Source organism: Leuresthes tenuis, unplaced genomic scaffold, assembly GCF_036924035.1.
Source record: "Leuresthes tenuis unplaced genomic scaffold, fLeuTen1.0.hap1 SCAF_18, whole genome shotgun sequence".
Taxonomy (NCBI): Eukaryota; Metazoa; Chordata; class Actinopteri; order Atheriniformes; family Atherinopsidae; genus Leuresthes; species Leuresthes tenuis.
The window spans coordinates 16,866,674-16,888,772 of NW_027325372.1; the positions used below are offsets into that span (position 1 = coordinate 16,866,674).

A 22,099-nucleotide genomic window follows, 5' to 3' on the forward strand; every position below is an offset into this window, starting at 1 on the left:
GTGGACCACCCCATTGATTAATCTATGGACGTGCTAATATCTGATTCCCATAAGTCTTATCAAGAGAAATGCAATAGTGCATGACTATTCATAATCCCTGTATTGAGCTATGGACTGTTACGAGTAGCAAAAGCTGCCCCCCCCCCCTCCCCCTCCTTTAGTAACGCTGCAAAATCCTTTAAACTCACTTTCTTGATAAAGTAAAGCATGATTGTAATCTCCGTTTAATGTAGAAAAAAAAACATCTTTTTAGTAATTTGACAAATTACATGTAACACAAGCAGCGTGTGTGGAGTTCGGTCTACACTTTTCACTATGAGAAACAGTGCAGACCCATAACCTGAGCAGGCTGCTGCTGCTGCTGCCGAGCCAGAGCCGTGTTTAAACAAGCCATAAAAATGAGTTATTGCAAAACGCATGCAGAGACTCAGCTCCTTTTAGCTTAGGAATTGGGGAGTCCCGTATGAAAACGTAAGTGGGGTTTTATTTGTGCACATTACGCCACAATTGGTCTCCTTAATGTCCGTCTCATTCATGCCACGGAGTGATTTATGAGCTCCTGAAGGCAAACATGGCTCGGGTATTTGCCTGCAACTTGCACACAATGTTAAGAGCCTTGTCATGCTCCGATCCGTGCTGGCGTGTTTGCCTTTTCCCCCCCCATTCTCAACAGAAATTTAAGTTTGATGGTGAAAACAGAAATAATCTATGTTACCGTGTTTGTATGCGCAGCATACAAAAGTCTTCATATTTCATTGCATGTGTTCATGATTAGAGAGAAGGTTCAATAAAACAGATGCTACTATTTTTGTATACATATACAAATGGTACTAAATTAGAACAATATGGGACTAATTTGGACATATTTTGAATCAGGTTAAATGAAAATAGAATTTAAAAAATCACCAATGTTTAGGGAATTCAACTATTTATGCATTTGTGTTTTTTTGATTGCGGCAAACTTTTCAAAACAATAAATTATTGATATTTTTCAGATTATCTTAGAAGTAAGTTTATATTAAGAGTAATATTCTAACACGTGTGTCCTCTCAACAACTTAATGATAACTAGACTATTTATATTCATAGCCAACCTGTTGTTAATTTGCTTTGCCTCTGTCTCTCTCTGGTCCTGCTTCTTACGTGTCTCCGACATAAATTATTCAAGCAAAATCTTATACGCTCGAAATTTCAAAAGAAACGACTCAAACACCAGAAGAAAGATTATAGCAAGTTAATTGTATTCTAACAAAAATATCCAAGACATTGGAAGCTATACAAAAATAAAAAAAATGAGCAGGTTCCATAGGCCTAATAGTGAAGAATTATTCACACACACTCATAATTTCCATTCCAAGAGATCAAGTTGTTATGGTAATTACAAGCCACTTAAAGTAGAGCTATTTCAGTGATTTAATTTCATCCTTACCTTGTATTAACCGTCAAGTCAAATATCAACAGAATTAATGTGCCGAATATACAAATAACATCAGGGTTAATACCGCTGTAGTCTGATATCACAAAAAAAAGCAGGGGGAAAAATGTGTGTCATTTTAGTTAGTAGTTCAGATGCTGCAGGTCGATTGTGGTTAGGGACTCCGAGAAAAAATAGAAACTGTCTGCAGTAATGTCCACGGGACTGTCCAGAGACTCTGACAAGCTCGGCGAAGCTGCATCTGAGAGCTGTAGGCAGGAATCCGAAGAGAAAGGTTGAAAATCGTGTAAAGAAACATCCAGGGCCGAGGGACTGTCGCCATTGTCCGGGCCAGATGCCGAGCCGGGGCCCATTGTTGACATGCAGCCCGGAACAGTGGGTGACGGGTTGGGGAAATGTTTCAGATTTTTGTCATTGCTGCTCAGCGGCGCAGCAGCAAAGCTCGCGGACTCTCCATTGTGGAGCTGCTGTGTGTTGTTCTGAAAGGAGCAGGTATCTCTCTCCAGCAGGGCCCCGCTCTGCTCGTACAAGGCCCCCTCGTCCTCCTCGTCACTGTGGATGCCGTCCTCGGCACCTTGCCCTTTCCCGTCCACGTTGTGGTTCTCCTTGCTCTGGGTCTGCCGCTTGTGCTTCATGCGCCGGTTTTGGAACCATACTTTGACCTGCCTCTCGGTCAGGTCCAGCAGGGCCGCTATTTCCACCCTCCTCGGCCGGCACAGATACTTGTTGAAGTGGAACTCCTTCTCGAGCTCCAGCAGCTGTGTATTGGTGTATGCAGTTCTCAGCCGACGGGAGCCCCCTCCTCCCCCACCGCTCTCCACAATCTCAGGCGAGCCTGGAAAACAAGCACCACGGTAGTTTGGGATTAAAACGCAGGACATAACAATTACATAACCCCGACTGCCCGTAAATCTAACGCTATGTCTATCACAATCCACAAGAGAGAGGCTCACAACACGCTGCAGTAAAATGGCCGCTGGAGCAACTAACCTTAGCTCATGCAACCTTTATCCAAAAGTCATGTCTGTACAAAGATACTCTTTGGGGTTTTTTATACATAAAACAGCAGACTGCATGAGCATGGACCAAACACATAAAACAGTGAGGTCCATACTGGTGTGGGATTCTAATGAATGCTCCAGCTGCCCTCCACTGCAAAGGCACTCCATCACTCTTCATTACTGTCACACATCAAAACTCCGCTTCGTCCAGGGGAATAAATCATCTTACATCACCAAACTTTACCCAAACTTTTTGTCTTGCTTAACACACACAGCGACATAATAACCATAAATCTACCAGAACAAAACTACTAAGCACTTTCTCGTTTTTTTTCTATTTCTTTTGAAGGCCCTCGCAGGGCTTCGTTACAGCAACAGATAATAAATGTGCAGCATTTATCCCAAGCTTCGAGTCACCCACCTTTTGGAGAGAAGCACACAGGTCCACTGGATATGGTGTTGGTAGTAGCGGTGGAGGTCGGCAGGTGGTTCCTCTTGGAGGCTTTCTTCTCCCGCATCCACGGGTACTCCGGGGGTAAGGAGGCGGTGGGTAGCGGGCTGCATCCATCGGGGCTGTGTCTGGGTCGGCCGTGGCGCGGATGGCTGCCCGGATTCAGGCTGGGAATGGTCTGCTCAAAGGGAGGAGGAATCAGTGTCGGGCGTGAAAGCGTCGAGCTCTTGATTGATGAACTTTGAAATGAATCAGCGACAGGGGGGAAAGATGTCAGGCACTCAGCAAGCGACGGCTGACTATTGATAAAACCGCTCTCTCGCTCGAATTCGTAATTCATCTCCGCTCCCTGAGAGCCGAGGAAAGTTTGCACGCGTATTTTTATAAATGTTGCGGCTCAGTGAGGACGAGGAAGAAAAAATCATTTAAAAAAATCTCCTGGTTTTGTTTTTTCTATTTCACTGATTACGGCCGTATGGGGACCGAGCTACTATTAAACTATTGAATTCATGGAGACAAGGTTGAAATTGGACCGAATTGCATGTCACATGATTACCTCTGCCCAATGACAATTTGGGGTTTAATCAAAAGAAGCCCCTGTCTGCCTGATTGATCCAAAAACTCTGGTGAAGATCGCCTCGCTCAGCTGGGGCACGACTGTTTTTATTTACATCTTTGTCCGCTCAGTTTATCCTCCTGTCGCCCCTCCAGTCCACTCCACTAAGCTACAAAATGTGTTTTTTTTAAGAATGGCTGACGCTCACTATTACAAGGAAGGAGCCCAGCCTAGGGTGCGCGGATTCGTGCACTCCTCTTTCTCGTATTGTTTGAGGATGTCGGTCGAGAACGCCCCCACCACCACCACATTCACACACTCAGACACATACACAGAAACACACACATACATTTCACGCCAGTATAGCTCTTCATATTTAGGCAGCCGTCAGAGGTGGAAAAACAAACCCTAAAATCTGATATTGAGACTTCTCGGTGAGAACAAAACAAGCAATCCGGTCTATTCACTGAGTGTGGACACTAAAATACACGTGAGTCTTTGAATATCCATTATAATGACATATGCAGAGCATCCACTGGCATGTGTTGCAATAAAAAGCCCTACATATTAAGTTAATACTGACAGATATGACACATTCAGACCACGTCACCCCATAAAAGCAGCAAAAACATTTACAGCCATTGTGCGTTACGAGCACTCACTAACATTGTCCAACTATGCGGACTGTAGAAAGTATATTAAGGCATATTTTCATTTATTCAACAAAAGGTCGATTTTAGAACGAGGTCAGGGGCGCCCATGTGCGTGCACCAAATCCTAAACAAAAACAGCAGCAGCTTTTTCTTCTTTTTCTTCTGGGATTTTTCGATAACTAAAAGCAGCATGGTTAATTCCTTCAAATGCCATCCCAGTCTTAAGAAAAATCTTCTCTTAAGACTTAGACGCCACAAGACTAGACAGGAAGGACACTGGCTGCAATGTCGGGAAAAGCCTCCTCACTGTATTTTCATTATCATTCCCACCTGAAATTACACCGAAGCAAATATCAACTTGGTTACAATCGACCTTTTACAACGAATCCATTTGCAGCGTTATTATGCAGAGGTGAATGTTATTGAATCGCTCGACTCCCCGCCATGTTTGGTTTCATTGCCCTTCCAGAATAATCTGTAAAAGCCACATTCAGAATGTTTCAAGTCAGGCAGTACAGGCTGTATTTGATTTAAAAAAATGACTTAGTGAGTAACAGAGGGAAGAAGAGAAGTAGAAGGCCTCTCTCAGTTTGTTGCTTATATACCAAACAAAGAGTCCTGGAAGCCTGCGCGCGATCAATCTTACTCGCCAAAAGGTCTGACAGCTCGGTGCCCTCACAACACATTTAAGGCTTCTAACTCTCCCCCAGATCAAATGCAGCCAGGAAGCCCTGAGAAACACTGGCCACTCAGATTAGAACCAGTTTCTGCTCGCAGTTATAGTCTGGTTGTCGCTGGAGGGATATTTTAGAAGACAAATAAGAAGCCAGCCACACAAGATGCGACCATTTCCTTTCTGTGAAGGCGGTAATGCGCCAACGGTGAGTATGAGGGGGAAGCAGGCTTCTTCACCTGGCTTTTGTCCTATACTTGTGAATATACAAGAGGGCGTATATTTTTCGTTTTAGTGTGAGCATAGGTTTGTCAGCGGACCAGACTGTGTGAAGAACAGAGTTGCTAGGGGAAGAGACGGATGGGTTTTTTGGAATTACGCACGGGCTTTGTGTGCAAGGAAAGGAGTGGGTGGCGGCATTCAGCCTGGACCCCAGCCTGTCCTGCACACTTATCTTTATAGCAGGTTTGATTTAGGACCACTTTCCCACGGATGAAATTAAACAAGGGGAACGCGAGCGTTCTCTTTCAGTTAAAACACTATTTGTGCGCTACCTGTACGAGACGCATATAGGTCAAACCGTCGTCCTGCTGGGTATGCATGTGCATGAGTGTGCATGTATCGCTCAGTGTGTGTGTCTGTTGGATGAGAAATACTCAATGCATCTTTTTTTTTTCCTGTGACACACCATGCTTCAATTGTTCTAGCTTTCCCTGCTAACCATATGTCAGGGCTACTAATATTCATGCCCACTGATATCAATCACTTTGGTGAAAAAACGAGTTTAGCAAAACAAAAAAAATCCAAAAACACAGATTATAAATGAACCAGTAAGCCAAAGTTTGGACAGAATCTTTTTTGTTAGAATAAGGATAATAATATTTGCTTCTTTTTTTTTTCCAGAGTTGAACATTGTACCTCCAGCTCTGCCTGTGTTGCGTTCTGAAAATTTGAATACGATGAAATATTTGATTAAGCAATAAAAAAATAAAAACAAAAATACATTTGAAAAAGGTTGCTTTTATACAACCCTTTCATTAAAAAGAAAAGGCAGAAAGAAAATTTTAAAGCATCACACTGTCAGCTTTCCATCGATCATTTCTTTTTGCTGTAACCATCGTCTTAACCGAGGTTCTTTGTGCTGAAGTGGCTTTGCGCTGCCATCTGCAAATCTACACAATAATGACACAAATAATCTGCTTTATGATTCTAGTTCAGACTGTATCCTCTTTGACCGCATTTGACTGACTGAACATATCAGCGAATTATTTTTTAAACGATTTCTCATTTAGCTTGTTGTCTCCTTGCAGAACCTCCACGAGGACCCGGGTGACATTTTTATTATTATGGATGTTCCCACGCAGATGAGAGGAGGGGAGAGGGCCACCCTTGAGTTTTCTTTACATCGAATCGAGCAGAGGCGAGAAACAAAAAGAGATCCAGTCGTTATTCAGTGTTGGGTATTTATCTAGTTCTCTTTATGTAATCGGTGAGTAAGGTGACCACGTTATTTTGTTTACTATAAATCTGAGTAATCTCAGTCACTTTCTCTTTTTGAAATTAGTTTTTAGATTTATTTCTTTACATTTCACTTTTACTACCAATTGTTTGTTGTGTACATTTGTGTGTTTTTGTTTTCCTCCAGTCTTTGTTATTCATGATTATAAGCTATATTGGCCTATATCAAATAATACTAAATCTAGAAATGATCTGTTTGAAAGGGAAATTGGCTTGGATTTGATTTTGTAACCATGAGAAATGCTGCTGAGAAGTCTTAATTAAAACTGAAGGAAATGCTTTCATTTTATTTCAGTTCTTTTATTCATTTCTTCGAACTGGAGCAGCATGGAATGTTTGACATCGAAAAAAAAATGATGTGTGTGTTTCTCTTTTCTTCAATAAAGAAACTGCTAACGTGTTTACTTCTTTCCACCCTTATTGCATGACTGGTTGATTTTACATTCGCTGAGAAAATACAACACCTCCTCGAAGAAGAAAAAAAAAAATGAAAACAGAGCCTATAATGGCGACATGGTTTGCTGCTGCTCCTGTCGAGGAGCCTCAGACATGTACGGGCTGAACAGGGCCGAGACGCTAATTTTCCAACAACCTTCTCCCCACAAAAAGATGGAGGGGTGTCAAATAATACTAATGGAGTCTTTTATATTTTGCAGAGAACAAAAATAAATAACATTAGAAAGTCCAATAGAACAAAACATATGCAAGGGAGGTTGCGTGTAAGCTCGTGACCCTTGTTTTTGAAAACGTATATTTCCTTCAGAACCCCAACTCGTGGCTCTTAAGGTTTCTTACACAAGTGCAACAAAATGCAAAAGAAAAAGGAAAAGAAAGAAAAAAACACAATACTTCAACTGCGGATAAATAAAACACAGACAACTTCACATTGAAAATGAATAACATGTGATCATAATACCCTGTTTGAGTTTCAATATTAAAAGAAGATTTTTAAAAGAAAAGATTAAATAGGCCTATGCATAGGCTATGCTGCGCTCCCCTCCCACCCGCTCTAAACAGTCTAGATAAAGGTCTTTGTGAGACAATGACACAAGCAAATAGAGGAAAATTCAAGCAAGTCGTGATTATTTATCCTACCCTACTTCACACATCAAACTATAGAGAACATAAACAAAAGCAGAAGAGAATGTGAAAGCCGCGAGGAGGCGCAGAAACAAAGCAGTAATATGTCTGAAGGTGGACGAGACAATGGGCGGAGTGATCCAGACAGCGCCACTGCTACAGATGCGTTAGTTTGGGCGCTTCCTGGATTCTTCCCTGAGAGTAGTGCGGCGTTAGGTCTGTGTATGTCGGTGTCGGATCACACACTCCATGATGCTGACTGTTGCCCATTGTGATTGCTCCATTGTACTCCATGTTTGTGGACGTTGGGTGCGGGAGGTGGGTCAGACCGAAAACAGAGGCCCCAGAATTGGGCATTGAGTCGATGTAACCTCCGCCGACATAAACGGGGCTTCCTTGCAAGTGTGTCCCGTAGTTGCCATTGCCTTGGAGGGGATGCGCGTCATACTCGGGCGTGGCCGAGTCTGTCCCGGGGTATCTCTTCTGGGAGGGCGGGCAGTTGTTGAGGGAGTTGTTTAATGGAGGTGGATATGACGTAGCCATACCGTATGCATTGTGATGAGGTTTACTGTAAGACGTCGGCGACTGGGATTCATATGGTACACTGTTTACAAGAGAATGCATAGAGTTGAGGTATCCGCCTCCCCCACCGCCACCACCGGAAGAAGGGCCCACGGGACTCCGCGGGGACTGTCCACCAGGAGAAGGCATCATCCCGACGCCCTTCTGATCCTTTTTATACTTCATCCTGCGGTTCTGGAACCAGATTTTGATCTGTCTCTCTGTGAGGTTGAGCAGGTTGGCCATCTCCACCCTCCGGGGTCTGCAGAGGTACCGGTTAAAGTGGAACTCCTTTTCGAGCTCCACAAGTTGGGCGCTAGTGTAAGCTGTCCGGGCCCTCTTTGAAGCTGCTGACCCCGGAGGACTCTTGTCTCCGGGACAACTCTCCACTGTCAGGGAAAAAGAGAGGAGGATGTCAGTCAGTAATCCATTACAGACACACATGCAGAGAGGTACAGAGACAGAGGCAGAGACAGAGGAGTGAGAGTGAGAGCAGAATCGTGTGACAACACATACACTGATAGCGAAACTCTATCAGAAGGGGGCCGTGGCGGTGTTTACTAGATAAATAGACCTTTGACGACTAAAGTACATTTTTTAAATCGTCAACTCTCGCTCCTCCTTCTTCTTAACAAGAGTATGTAATGCAAATATCTCAACAATTTGACAAATCTGCGCCAGACACAGGGGTTATCATCAGGGCTCCATACAATTAACAATCAATGTGCCCGTGCACGCACTAACTGCAAGACAAGAAAGGTAACTGAAGAGTACTAGATTCGGTATTTGATATGGAACCAATCGACCTTAAGTTTTCTACTGAAGCATTTTAACCCTTTTGCTGCCCCACACTTGCCCAGTAGCACGCGCATAATGTAGGCGCATGCCTTGTAGTCTATTCCTCAGCGCATATGAAACAGCTCGACTTGCCCTGCTGATAAGCCTAAAAGACTGAAGCTTGGCTGCAGAATAGCAAGGTCGGTCTACTTACTATTATGGCAGATGGCCAACATTTAATACATTTCACTACCTGCCTCCTAAACCTGGTGTAAATGGAATGCAACATGACATAACCTGACCCATAATGATATTGTAGAGATGAAAGAGAAGTTGCCACGTGGATTATTGCATGTCCATGTAGGTAGGGCAGTGTTGGCTGATCACGCACGAACAAGGGGATTTTTTTGGATTATTTTTTTTTTTTTTTTTTAAAGACTTGATGGCGTGATTTATATAAGATGGGGATTCAAAAACGTGCCTTGCATGCGTTAGGCATGGCGTGGCTTGCATACAAGCTGTGCGTAAAACGTGCGGAACAGACTTCAGTGTGTCATGTACAGACAAATCGAACCATCTTCCCACGTAAAAGCCATATTTAAACCACACTAATTTGCCTTTTAAAGTGTTATCATAGACTGTACAAATTTGAATTTCTGAAATGAATAAACATATTTAAATTCAATCCTGACCCAAAAAAATCCACTAATCTAAGTGGGTTCTGCATATAGTTCTTGCTTAAAATGTAAATGTAAATGTCCCTCCAATGATGTTAGCAAGTATATAAGTTGTTACTCAAGAATTCCTACTTATAAAAACGGCATAGTTTGTAGTAATGATGACTATGTAACTAAATAGCCAGTTGGTTTATAATATCATGAAGTCATAGAAAAGATACTCGCATCCCCAACCCAAATCTGCCAAACCAACCTCTGTGTCCTTCATTTAACAGCAGCATCTGGCTTATATATATGAATAAATTGAGTGTTAAGGGTTGTCTGATATGGACTTTTGTTGTGATGTTAAAAAAGCTAGTTTAAACCACCCTTAAAAGTCGTATGCAAGGGAACTCAAATGAGTTATTCGGGTTATTTAAAAATAAATTTACAACTCTTTGTTTCAGTAACTAAACTCACGACCCTGACCAAGTCCCCTTCTCATCAAGACAGCAAGATCCATCTCATGCATACCATTAAAAAAAGAAAAAAAAGAAAATCCAGAATACAGCTAATTGAAATGAAGCCTCTCAACTTTGCATTTTCATTTCTCACCGTTGTGTATAACCCCTACCTTAATTGAAACACTACCCACCAAAATTACAAAGGGTCATGGGAAGATGAGGATTTCTAAAGTTTTAGGTTGACTCTAATAATGGCCTCCCCCTCCCAAACACTGACCCACCAAGTTTTCCTCTAATCAAAACAGCAGGACAAACTGAGACAACTGTTGTGTGTGTTTGTTTGCTGTCTCTCAGGGAACATTATGTGATCAGTGGAGATGCATGTTTACAGTAGGGACAGGTCAGCTGCAGGGCATGGGGACAACAAGGCGAGATCATATGCCACAGAATTCCTTTACAGTCTACTGCCTTATATTAGATGCATAAAGTTATTTTTTACGAGTCTTCAACGCAGTGTAACTAAACCTTTGCAGACGTGGACTCAGTGAAAGCAGCACCTGTAGATATAGGCCAATTTTGTTGACTGGATAGTTGATCTGGCTGTATTCTTGGCTGCAGTTGCTGAATAACTTTAGGGAACCAAATATATGGCGTATGGTACATTCTGTCTAGAGCAATCTGATACCACTAAGTTAAAAATGATGTGGTGAAATGAACCCCTCTCTGCCACCAGCACACAAAACTGAACATTATGACCTTCCCAGTCATTAAGTATTGTTCTGTTGTGGTTTCTCCCCCCTTCCTCCTAACCCCTTACCTGCCCACCCACCCTCACCCCCTGTACATTGTATCCTCCCTCAGCATGAATGTAACTATCAAGTTGTGTGAGTGTCAGCAGCAGCGAGTACCTGAACTGGAGCTACTGGTTGTTTTCTGCTTGGTGTTCTGACGGGATTCCTTCATCCAGGGGAAGATCTGTTTGCTTCGAGCGGTAGATGTTGGGGAGCCATTCTTGGCACCGGGCTGGTTGGACCCGTTGCTTGCGTTTTGGCTGATAGCACCGGGGGACTGTGAGGGAGGGGGTGGGCCTGACACCGGCACCTGCGGTTGATTGCTTTCGGGAAGAACCTTGGACTGCGCCGCCTGAATGGCTGTGGTCCTGTCGCAGCTCTCCGCCATCTCCCCCGGCTTCTGTAGAGCCACGGAGCCACCAGGAGACTGCAGGGAGCAGGCAGGTCGATGGTACTCACTTTCCACATGAGAGGCCCGGGGATATTGGATCTGATTGGCATCATAACTGAAGCCATTTGCGCTTTGATATGGGTAGCCACTGTAAATTGCGGAGCTGTCGTAGTAGGTTGCCTTTTGCATCTCGCCGTTTCCCAATATTTATTTCAGAAACTGACAGGGTCTTGACACCCTTGTAGAATAACATTGGCACCCCGTGGTCACGTGACGCCTCTCCGCCAATGGCCTCCTTGGGTGAACCTAGGGTTACAAGAAGCACTGTGAGGAGGAGAAATGGTGGCGATCCATCTTACTTTTCAATACAGACCTGACACTGGAGACTATGGAGGCAAGATAGGGCCAACAATTCTGTAGACTATTACCGTTTACCTTATGGCTTACACGGGGCACAAAGGCACTCTCTAACCTTGTATTACCATCTGTGCCAAATAACATAAAAAAAGAAACGCTTTCGAGTCAAATAGTTTAGAAACCTAACAAGAAACTGGGTGACATTTTAAACCTGAGCTAAAAAATTAATATAGTTACAGTACACATCATGGTGGGAATGCAGAGGGTAAAAAGTCTGCTGTGGAAATGGCTTGTTAGCGGGTTACCACACAGGAAAATAATATTTCTGTTACAATATTATTCTACCAACAGGGCTGTCAACAGTATATCTGATTTCCTCTGTAGCAGGTGAAAATATTCCGTGTGGTCGACACACTTTTAACCCATTTTGTTGATTTTCTTTGTTGTTTTTTTACCATCGGAAAACGCGCTCCTTGTAACAGAATAAACTGGGAAACCATGTCCACCTAGAGCAAAGAAGAAAACACACATTCTCTCCCTTCTTTCTTCTTCCTTTGCATGTCGCAAGATAAATGAAAGGGCCCGAGGAAACCTGAAAAACCGGGCAGGCATACGTGCATCGTGACCATGGCGTGAACTTTTCCTCGCAGGCCCATAATAATGGCTGCTGTCGGGGGTGCTGTCGGCGCGAGCTGCCCGTCGCGGTGATATATGGGGGTCAGAGGACTGGGATTGCCTGCTTGGAATGAGCGGCCCGGTAAACAGCCAAGTCCGGTGCAAAAGCGGACAGAAACCCGGGGAGGACGCAGAGCCTGCTGCTACAGACCCGCAATTCATGCAGGTAACAGCATGGATTATTTAGAGTAGGAAACTATAAACCATGATATACACACATCCACAGGTCCTCTGGGGGAATCTTTATACAATTATACAATGTAGTGATGGGTACCCATAATAATAGTAATCATAACAATAATAATACTTTTTTTTACAATTATTAATAAATGTATTATTATTACATTATTATTATTACTTACGTTTATCTTCTATTTCGCTGTATAGATTTGAATTCATGCATTTCTTTTGTGTGTCGCTACCATACAATTAAGCACTGCCCGCCGCCCAAATGAAGTTAGAAGATCATTTCAGAACTTGATAAAAACAGTGTATAAAATTAAACAAAATACAAATACTGCATGGAATCCTACTTTAAACAGTTTTGACTAAAAGGCCTAGAGTTTATGTATTAGTTTATGTAAATCTGACCCCAACAATTAAGATATACAGGACTTCTGTAGGTCGCAAATAAAAAAAGAAATAGGCTATTTCTTTCGTAATTTGGCCTAAACTGTGGCCCAGAAGTGGTCCAGAAGTCCAGAATTTTGAATTATTTTGAAAAAAGAAAAGAAAAAAAAGAAAATGGTTTAATTCTGCTCTCTTGAATCCGTGCATACCAAGAGACAAATCAGTCTAAAATGAGCCCCCGGCTTGCCCTCAACGCAACTCAACCGCAGGCTGAAAGAAGGTGTCTTCACTGTGTCTGCACTCATGATGGCCGGGTAGAGATATCAGAAAGCTTTGTAGTGTGTATCTCTTGGCGAACCATTGCGACATTCATAAATGGCAGAGAAAGAAAGACAAAAGACAGACTTGAGCTGTGTGCGCAACCCTCTGCTCCTCGCAAGAGAAATCTGGCTGCCTTACTGTGTGTGTGTGAACTCTTCCTGAACCGAGATCTAAGTCAAACGGTGATAAATCACCGCGCGACACACAAACTCCACCATTTACAACCGAGGGAGCCTATTTCTGGCCTGCTTACCTTATCCTCTCACGATGAATGCAGAGCACCGAGCAATATTTTCTCATTCAGCGACGAAATCGATCAAAGCAGTAATCCAGAGAAAAGTTTAAAGGCAGGCAGGCAAGCAGGGCTGACTGGGTGAAGGAGCAGTAGTAGACTGCGCCCTGCCATACACCAAGCATTAGCAGCCACAACAAAAAGGGAAGAGCCGAGAGAAGCCCCCTTTTCCTTTTTTCCTTTTCCTTTTTCTCCTACTCGACGTGGATGGGTAAACCGAGATTACGAAAGCAGGCGTGAGCAGTCGGGTCAGCGAGATAAGAGTTATCTGGCCTCAGGACTGAATTTATCGTCATGCTAGAGCAATGGACAGGTCTTCATAGCAATATTAACGTCAGCCAAGGCAATGCTTGACTATGAGATCCTTCACCAGTACCATGCAGACACCAGTGAACTGCCCCGAACCAGAGCGTCACCATAGACAAGAAAAATTATGCAAATGAAGTAGCGCCTTGGAAAGCCAGTACAAATCAAGTGGTTGCCTCTCCTCCTCCCCCAACCAAATGAGGTAGTGCATCTACAACAAAAACAAAAATAATAATACATCGTTCCAAATAATCCATCTCAAAAGTGTTTTAAAACGTTTTCTTAATATTTGCTCCGAGTCCTGGTGGGGAATTATGAACCTTGTTGTTGGGATGTTGGATAGAGAAGGCGAATACAAAGGAATAATCAGAGGCTGAGCATGCTGCATTTCCATTTCCATGGGACATAAAGGGCTTCTATTCGTGGCTTAATCATTAACCCGTATTTTAGCAAAAGATTCAGCGTTTTTGCACAAGGGCGCACAGTTCGTTTTGCATCTCTGAGCCTGATATTCCCTTCTTGGCTGCGAAGAACACACGGTGTGGGTTTTGATCAGAAAGCACAACTCCACATCAAAGCTGTTTTCCGTATATATTAAAGGAAAACCCCTCTTGGAGGATGGTGTGAAAAATGAGCAGAAGTTTCATCACCAAAAGGCAAAGCGGGGGACACGCAGCGTGGAACTGTTGAGAAGAGAGCCGGCATCATGGGGGGAATCCCTCTGCGTGGTAATGCTATCTTTTGCAGCCAGAAAGAAAGACTGTGAGAAATAGATTTATGGTCCCCTCAGCTGTAAACACGGCCAGAGGCAAGAGCTTCTCTGCTGGTTTCAGGCTCTGGGACAAAATTCAATGACACAATTAGAAATGTACAACACACGGACGGCGTGGGAAGCTGAGTGGGAGAAAAATTTACGCGTGAGGATTATTTATTTCAGCTAACTTTGCTTTTTTCTTTTACAAAGCAATGTTGTCACTTTGTATAATTATTTACTCCTTTGTCCTTTGCTAAAATGCTGATTCGTCGTTCTCTTTAATTTGGCCCTGAGGAGAGGGTTAAAAGTCAGCGAGGTTGTGCTCGTTCACAGCCGCGCCTAAGAAGACGCCAAATAACGTGGGAGGAAAAAGAAACAAAAAAGAAAACTGAAATGCTAATAAAAAGAAAAAGCACTTTTAAAAACTTCACTGCAGCAGGCTGTTGCAACTACAGGCAGAAGGCTTTCAGAGAAAGTAGTTTTTGAAATGAGTAAGGCACCGCTCCAAGAGCTGCGATTCTCCTCGTCACTTTTATGGTGACAAATTACACCACAAAGACAAGTGGAAGAGAAGGAATTATTGCTCTCGGGCTGGTCAAATTGCTGCTACACGGAAATGTACAAGCCATAGGCTGCTTCTGTAGCCGTGCGAGCGCTTTGGTGGGCGTGTGTGGTACTTATTAGAAATTGAATAAGGATATCACCATCAAGCATTCATAACACAAATCAATAAAGATATATGGACTTACCGAAGGAAGCTCAGGGTGTTTCCGAGACCGTGGGATGGCCTGAATTTACTGGAGTGGATTTCTGCAACGAGGAGTGGAATAAATGTTTTCAATCTTTTGGAGGATTGTGCAACATTTTCACGTGTGTTTTATATTGAATTAACGTTGATGTTATTTCATTTTAAAAATCTATAATGTGGTTAGGATCTAATTTAATCATAACTATTGGGTCGTTAGGCGCGATTGTTTAGGCCCGCGTTTTAATGGCTCACAAAGACTTCTTAGCTCCACAAGTAAATTTTGTAAATTTACTAAGAGGAAAATTTGAATATTATTTTCAGGTAAAATTGTTCAATTTCAGTTGCAGGGTCCAAATCGCCGTTTAGAGTGAATCTCTTATAGAGTGAATATCTTTACATATTCAATGAAACAGAAAATGTGATTATTTTCAAATCGAAGGAGGGAAAAAAGCAAAAGGCTGCAAGAATCAAATAAACAAAATGCGCAAATAAAGGCAACAACAAAGAGATTCTCCTTTAAAGCAGCATCTCATGTAAATATTACTCCTTATTACCAGTTTAACATTAAAAATGTTCAAATTGGGCCTATGCAAATAACGCGTTTGTTTTTTTCCCTGCTGCTCTGTGCATCTTTTCCACAAACGGATCGAATAGTCATTAGCTCTCGCTCACCATCTTCCCCAAGTCCCCGCGCCCATAAATCAACCAGGAGCGCCGTGACCTCAGCGCGGTCGCGCGGTCCTGGATGGCACTCCGTCTTCCATTATATCCTCGTTTCCCCGGCGGAGCGACACAGCACCACCGCTTTCCCCCTACTTTTTATGGAGCTCGTCTTGATGTATCATTTACGCGCAGGCACACACATAAACCCATGTAAAGACACGAGGTGTTTTGTTTTATAGGACAGGTTGAACCTTTGAGCTCCGTGCACTCTGTTTGGGTGTTTCTTGGAAACCGATAGATGGCCAGTTTATTTACAAACATAAGGCTTCCACAGGCCCATATTACCAAATGACTACTTGTGTATTTAAAGGCGTAGTTTATGCAGAAATCTTTTACATTTTCCCATCTTATTCTAGCACTGAAGTCAATGATGTATTTAGTAAAATATCAGTGTTGAAAGCATGGAATAAGGCATCGCTTCAGTCTTAACGGACCGGGGCAAGAGCTCATATAGCTACCAATATAAAATAAGCGTCAATCGTTTAGGTTATGCTTGTCTTGTTGATTCTTAGATATTCACAGTCATATCAATCGCTTCTTGATATTTCTCGCCTTGTTAAAACCATGTACCCCCCTTTTTTATACTGACCTTTGCCTCGCGCAGCAATAACTCACGACAGTAATGAACAATCGGCGGAAATACCTCAAAATAAAATCCATCCTCCCAAAGCCCAGGCTCAGGCTCTGTCCGCGTGGAAAAACATATCCGTCCGTGACAGCAAAATTACATCCACAAACCCGGGCTCTTCTCTCTTTCTGTCCGCCTCGCCTCTACTTTCTTTTTCTCCTCTCGATAAACAAACTACAAAGCCAGGACCCCCCTCACGGAAAGTGGGGGTAACCAGCATATAATCTGCATCATATGGCCAGACCGGGGCTCCGGTTTTTCTTCCCAGTGCCATAACATCGCGCAGTATTATGCGCCCTGCTCACGTGACGCAACGTCAACTTAAATCCCTTTTATTTGAGCCCGTGAATCATTAATGGAGGCAGTCATTGCCCCTGAGGAGAAACGGATCAGTTTGGAGGGAGAAAAAAGAGGGGTATGTGACACTGCAATGTATCTGGCAGAGGAGCAAGCCTCTTACTGAGAAGCAGCTTTTCCACGTGTCGCCCATTCACAGGGAAAGGCTGTTCTGACAGTTTTAAAGTGCCATATATTTGGTGCCAGTTAGCAGCTGAAAGGGCTAATCCTTAAAGAGTTTCAAGTGCAGCCCACAGCGAGGCAGAAACTAAAATGTTAGCACAACAAGCGTAACAATTCGCACCATGTGAGATGGGAAAAGCTGTCTTTACAAAGCACAATTTAAGGATGGCATATTCATTACCCCCGAAAACCTCAACTGATTTTCCTTTCATTGCATGTGGGGTGTGTTGGACAAAACTCAACTCAATATCGCCCCCCCCGTCCTCGTTGTAGCACTTTTGCATTAGTACCACTTAGTCTCTCTCTGGTCTTCCATCAGTAAAGGATGCATGCTGCGGTGTAAATAAAAACCAAACGTTGCACATTTACCTGTCATACACAAGGAGGCTGTGCGTCCTGGTGCTCTTGAGGGGTGCTTGTCAGTCAGCAGTGGGCGGAAAGTGGAGGTGAGGTAACCAAAGACTGGCTGCTCGACCCCGCTGATCAGTACATGGACCCTCATTAGAACTACATGCTCTTATGCATTTCCTATGACCGGCTGAGTGATGGTAGAATTTGCAAGCTTGACCAAAATGAATAATTTTTGGAGTTTATTGGCTGCCAAATCCGCGATTATAAGAAGAAGAGAAAAAAAAAGCTATTTCTAAAAGGTCTACCACGTGCTCCACGGAAAATATTTGGCTTCTGGCACTCAAGATACTGCCAAAAGTCTTAGCCCGGAAGAGCTTCTCTCTTCTCGGCACCGTTTGGCGCTTGTTTTCCGTCAACATCGAGCAGCGGGCGTGGAAAATCCTACCACCTCTATTAATCATTTGGGGCGGACAGAGACAGCATCGCACTCCCACATGAGCCTTTGTCCTCTCGTACTACAACTTGAGTGGCAAACTTTAAGAGTCAAGAGCAGAGGCAAACTCCATTAATTTACCTTAAACTTAATCTAAAACGGGAGATTAGAGGAAGAGTCGTGAGGAAGAACGTGTCTGGGTCATTTTGAAGGAATAATTCTGGAAAGAAAGCTATTTCTCCTTCGTTAGACCAACGGTTTGCGTCTTTAATGTGTTATTTTTTCCCCCTTTTACAGATGTGAAGCCGTCAGCAGGATGTGTGGCTCTATGTGTCCGTGATTTGGGAGATCATCCCACGGTGCCTTTCGCCACTGCACCTGAACTTTTCCCTGACCCGCGCAAAGGCGTAAAGACTTTGAGTGGGACGTTGTTTGTGGTTCAAAATGTGAGGAAGATAGAAATCCAAGGCCCCCAGCTGGTAGCAGACACCCCCCCTCCCAACATTTTTATGCAATAACTTTCAAATTTTCCATCTGAACTAAAGTAATACATTGACTGATGATGCGTCACATATCAATAACACAAATGTTTCGGGTGTATTTACACAAATCAGGGCTCCTTATCACTGTCTACAAAAAGAAGTTAGAGGCGCAGACCTCTGGATGTTGGCCAGACGGTGGTCCATATCTTCCCACAATGTTGACACTCGGAGCTTTTAACAGCAAGGCTAGAATTACCCATTCTCTCAGCCGAAGATAACTGCCTCTGCGAGGTTTACACCGGCCAACATCAAGGCTAATGCGAAATTCAACGCCTTAAGCTGAGTGGAGCCATCTCTAATTAACCTCAGCCCAACACTGTGACGGACGAGGACAGAGGAACTGTTTGCTTGAAGGTGGTTGTAATAAAGCACATTTTATTTTCATGTTTTACTGGCTCTTTATTGTGGCTGTCACTGTTTCATTGTAGGCTATTGTGCATTAGCTGTCAGACATATTTTTAGAGGTAAGTAAAATGATGCACAGATTCCACTAATGAGAATAACACTGATAACATGTTGATATTTATATTGGAAAAAAAAGGAAAAAAAATCTACCAGGCACATTTTGGGAATTTGTTCACGTTAAATTGTCAAAATGGATGTGCTTCACTTTCTTTAAATAGTTCTTCTATTTTGAGCTACAGCAACAGCTAAGCCCACATACGCCTGTTTGATAGCTGTTTCTGACACTTTCATATTCAAATATTAAGTTAATGTCACGATCAGTTTTTCACTTGCAGCATTCATGGAAGCAGCTAACACAATTTTTGATGCATACTTTGAGGTCAAACTCCCAGCATAAAAGCAGGCAGTTTGTTTATTTTGTCACCATTCGTGACAGCTTCAGTTGATCATACTTGGCTGTGTTGTAGCTACATTCTCTTTAAATAAATCCAAATGAAATGAAGTAGAACAAAAAGTAAACCAAAGAAAATAGAAAAGAATAAAAGAAACAAGATAACGAAATAAGACTAAATCAAATCAAATGAAATAAGATAAGATGAAAATGTTTAGTATCATGAACCTCTTAAAGTGCAGTCTGCATCTCAATTTAGTTTCTAAATCAATGATCCAACATCAAAGACTTGCAGAGCTGCTGTTTTGAACCATATTTGCTGAGAGATTTAATAAAGTATGTTTCATTTAAAACTTTTAACGTTTGTTAACAGATTTAATACATCTGTTGAGTGCTCTCTCAATCAATTTAGATGTTCTGAATTTCAATTAGATACAATTTTTTCTGTCAATAAAAAGCTACATTTTGAGGGGGAAAAAACTATTCTTAACAATATTTGTTATTCTGCGTCTAAATGTGAAACAGACTTCACTTCCGGAATATCTTACGCAAATATCGCCAAAGCCAAAAATAAAAATCAGACAAATCTACTCACAGCTCATGACGATCTGAGTCCAGAGTTCTGTCAGAAGAAAGGAGATCTGACCCGCACCCTGCAGAGCATCACTTCAACTGAAAATAAGTCAGATTTTCAGATCTATTTCTGATCCCCCGGGGCATTCATTATTCAACGAGTCACGTGAACGGGCGAATTAAAATTTCAGTACTCTGAAAGTGACCTCTATTCGCAAATCAAATGACTTGCAATCTGTAATTGAACTATAGTTGGACTTGTTGGAGTCTGCGCAAAATCGGTGCCAGTCAGCCTCAGAGTTGTCTTCTGCACATCTTCCTGCTGCGCAATAGCCACAGATGATTTCTGGAGCAAATATGGTCATTTTTTAAAATTATATTGCTTTTGTGGGCATAGATATTTTGGCGACATGCAAGATGCAACAAAAGCCATACCGAACAGCCCTCTAAAATATATCTTAACTCTATGCATCTGTCACCCTAAGGATTATTTGGATTATTTTCTAAATAATTTACAATCATGTGTGTTGTTATCCCATCCATTATAAACCTACTGACATAATCGCTGAGCTAAATCTTCTGTGTCAACACGTGCATACGATTGTTCGGCACAAGATGAGCGCTCTCAGCATGTTTCTGCTCATGTCTGCCCTCCCTTAAAGTCCTGCCAGCGGTGTCTCTGTGGTGATCTGCACAAGAGCTGTCTCTGAGAATCATTTTGGGAAAATTCATGGCTCAGTTTCACACTTAAACATCGTTATTGTTTCCACGCCGTCTCTGGGTAAATCTCGAACAAGAAGAAAAAGCTGACGGAGACCTCTGCGCTGATGTATGGTCTGAACATTGTGTGTGTCGAAAGGTCAGGGGTCAGAAGAAGTGCTCCGCGCTGGTGATTGGCCAGTGCTGGCCGTGTCCCCGAGCTGAACTCTCTATTGTTTGGATGTAGCAGGTAGTGACCAACACTCACACTCTGGTGCTCTAAGGATAGTTGAGATCTCTTTCTGATGGCAAAGTCAAAACAATATCTGTGGACAGACACGTCTAACAATTCAGATTTGGTCGAAAATTTCTTGTTAGCGAAGCACACATTTCTCCCGTATCTCATCTTAATCCGCATAAAATGCGCATGACATTCATGCACATTTTACGGATTAGGGTTTAAGACAGGTGAGCAATGAAAATCTCAACTCGATGACACATACCTACACTGCACAGGCAATTCTGCACAGATTTACAGATTCACATGTTTGCTAGCAAATTGATCTTCTTCTATATGGAAATGCGTAATACCAAGTTATATGTCACTGCAAATGCCCTGAAATGTAGCCAACTCACTTTATTCCACTTCACTGAAGTGTTTTTTTTTTTAAGTATTGAAATAGACATCTGCACTGATGTTTTAGGGCGTGACACAGGGAATTATCAAATACTCGAACAGGCCATCACAATTTTAAATGCAGGTCTACAAAATCCGGGTAAAGGCTCTGTGATAGTTTCATGTAATGCAAAACGTAAACATATGAAAATTACAAAGACAAACTTTTTGGATCTTTGAAAATGTACCATTCTTACAGTTTTTGTGGATGCGTGACAGTTTGCAAACCAATTTTGAAAGACATGCGCAGACCTATAACGATTTATAACCCAGAAAGAGTTGTTGTTTTCTCATATATACATATATACATGCACACACACACACACACACATATATATATATATCTATATCTATATATATATAGATATAGATAGATAGATAGATAGTTTTTTTAACCTATATTGTATAGTATATTGTATAGTAAATGCTACGTTTGTACCGTTGACGAGTTTAGATGTTACACATTCTAGTGTGACACTGCGCTGGTTTTAGCTCGAAACTGCAATCTGTAAAATGAATAATAAATATTTAAATTGGGAGACACACAAATGGACTTAAATGGAAATGGAAACGACTACAAAAAAAAAACCAAAACGCACGATTGCGATCAAGTGAAGCCAGAAATTCACGCGGACAAAATCTTCGAAACCTCAGCCTTGTAAGTGAAGTACATATTTATTTCACAAGGACATGTTTAACCTACACTAGCCTATACATTACAACGGTCATTACTGAGACAACACATACAAATATTCACAGTTTAGAACACAGCACAACATAGCACAAATTAAACTAGACCTTACAACACCAACAATTTGACGAAAGGTTTTCCTTTTTGTGCCTTCATTAGGTAGGATTTGTCTATTTACATTAGATGTGAAAGTCACCTGGACTACATTCAACAGTAAACCAACCCAAACACACAAACTACACTGTTGCCCTGACTTGATGCCACTCCTCTAAATCAGCCCGTCCGGTTTCCTAACAGGCATCTACAGAGTCTCGCTAAATATCTTTCAAGTATATTAGAACTTTCCATGAGCAATAGTAATAAAAAAAATTTAAAACGGAAAAAAAAACAGAAAAAAATTAGCTCAAACTTACTTCCATCTCACTCAATTTTAACTGCA

At 42.3% G+C, this 22,099-nt stretch overlaps 2 protein-coding genes and 2 long non-coding RNA genes across 10 annotated transcripts; 2 read left to right on the forward strand and 2 right to left on the reverse strand.

The window, feature by feature from the left end:
- Positions 1-1,218: 1,218 nt before the first annotated feature.
- LOC140275472 (homeobox protein Hox-A2a) lies at positions 1,219-4,208 on the reverse strand. 3 transcript variants are annotated; one of them, XM_072370951.1, is made up of 3 exons: positions 3,558-4,208; positions 2,857-3,064; positions 1,219-2,269 (listed from the first exon to the last, which is right to left on the reverse strand). In XM_072370951.1, the coding sequence occupies exons 2-3, from the start codon at positions 2,951-2,953 to the stop codon at positions 1,557-1,559; spliced, it is 810 nt and encodes a 269-aa protein (XP_072227052.1). In that variant the 5' UTR covers positions 2,954-3,064; positions 3,558-4,208; the 3' UTR covers positions 1,219-1,556. The 3 variants fall into 3 exon arrangements, with proteins under 3 accessions (XP_072227052.1, XP_072227051.1, XP_072227050.1); XM_072370950.1 differs by having other exon boundaries at positions 3,443-4,208; XM_072370949.1 differs by having other exon boundaries at positions 2,857-4,208.
- A 567-nt stretch (positions 4,209-4,775) lies between these two features.
- Positions 4,776-6,836, forward strand: LOC140275476 (uncharacterized). The gene is made up of 2 exons (XR_011908407.1): positions 4,776-4,976; positions 6,079-6,836. It is a non-coding gene; the product is annotated as an uncharacterized lncRNA (long non-coding RNA).
- Positions 6,566-17,419, reverse strand: hoxa3a (homeobox A3a). 4 transcript variants are annotated; one of them, XM_072370948.1, is made up of 4 exons: positions 17,269-17,419; positions 15,031-15,091; positions 10,733-11,312; positions 6,566-8,316 (listed from the first exon to the last, which is right to left on the reverse strand). In XM_072370948.1, exons 3-4 carry the CDS (start codon positions 11,193-11,195, stop codon positions 7,523-7,525), a joined length of 1,257 nt encoding a protein of 418 aa, XP_072227049.1. In that variant the 5' UTR covers positions 11,196-11,312; positions 15,031-15,091; positions 17,269-17,419; the 3' UTR covers positions 6,566-7,522. The 4 variants fall into 4 exon arrangements, with proteins under 4 accessions (XP_072227049.1, XP_072227048.1, XP_072227047.1 ...); XM_072370947.1 differs by lacking the exon at positions 17,269-17,419 and adding an exon at positions 16,396-16,725; XM_072370946.1 differs by lacking the exon at positions 17,269-17,419 and adding an exon at positions 16,342-16,725.
- LOC140275475 (uncharacterized) lies at positions 11,945-18,609 on the forward strand. 2 transcript variants are annotated; one of them, XR_011908406.1, is made up of 2 exons: positions 11,945-12,204; positions 17,981-18,609. It is a non-coding gene; the product is annotated as an uncharacterized lncRNA (long non-coding RNA). The 2 variants fall into 2 exon arrangements; XR_011908405.1 differs by lacking the exon at positions 11,945-12,204 and adding an exon at positions 17,606-17,875.
- Positions 18,610-22,099: the final 3,490 nt, after the last annotated feature.

Excerpts from the sequence above, each read along its gene's own strand:
- LOC140275472 (XM_072370949.1), bottom strand. The coding sequence starts at position 3,226 with ATGAATTACGAATTCGAGCGAGAGAGCGGTTTTATCAATAGTCAGCCG. Across the intron at positions 2,270-2,856 it reads TGTGTGCTTCTCTCCAAAAG|GCTCGCCTGAGATTGTGGAG; the intron begins GTGGGTGACTCG and ends CTTGTTTTCCAG.
- hoxa3a (XM_072370948.1), bottom strand. The coding sequence starts at position 11,195 with ATGCAAAAGGCAACCTACTACGACAGCTCCGCAATTTACAGTGGCTAC. Across the intron at positions 8,317-10,732 it reads AACCAGTAGCTCCAGTTCAG|TGGAGAGTTGTCCCGGAGAC; the intron begins GTACTCGCTGCT and ends TTTCCCTGACAG.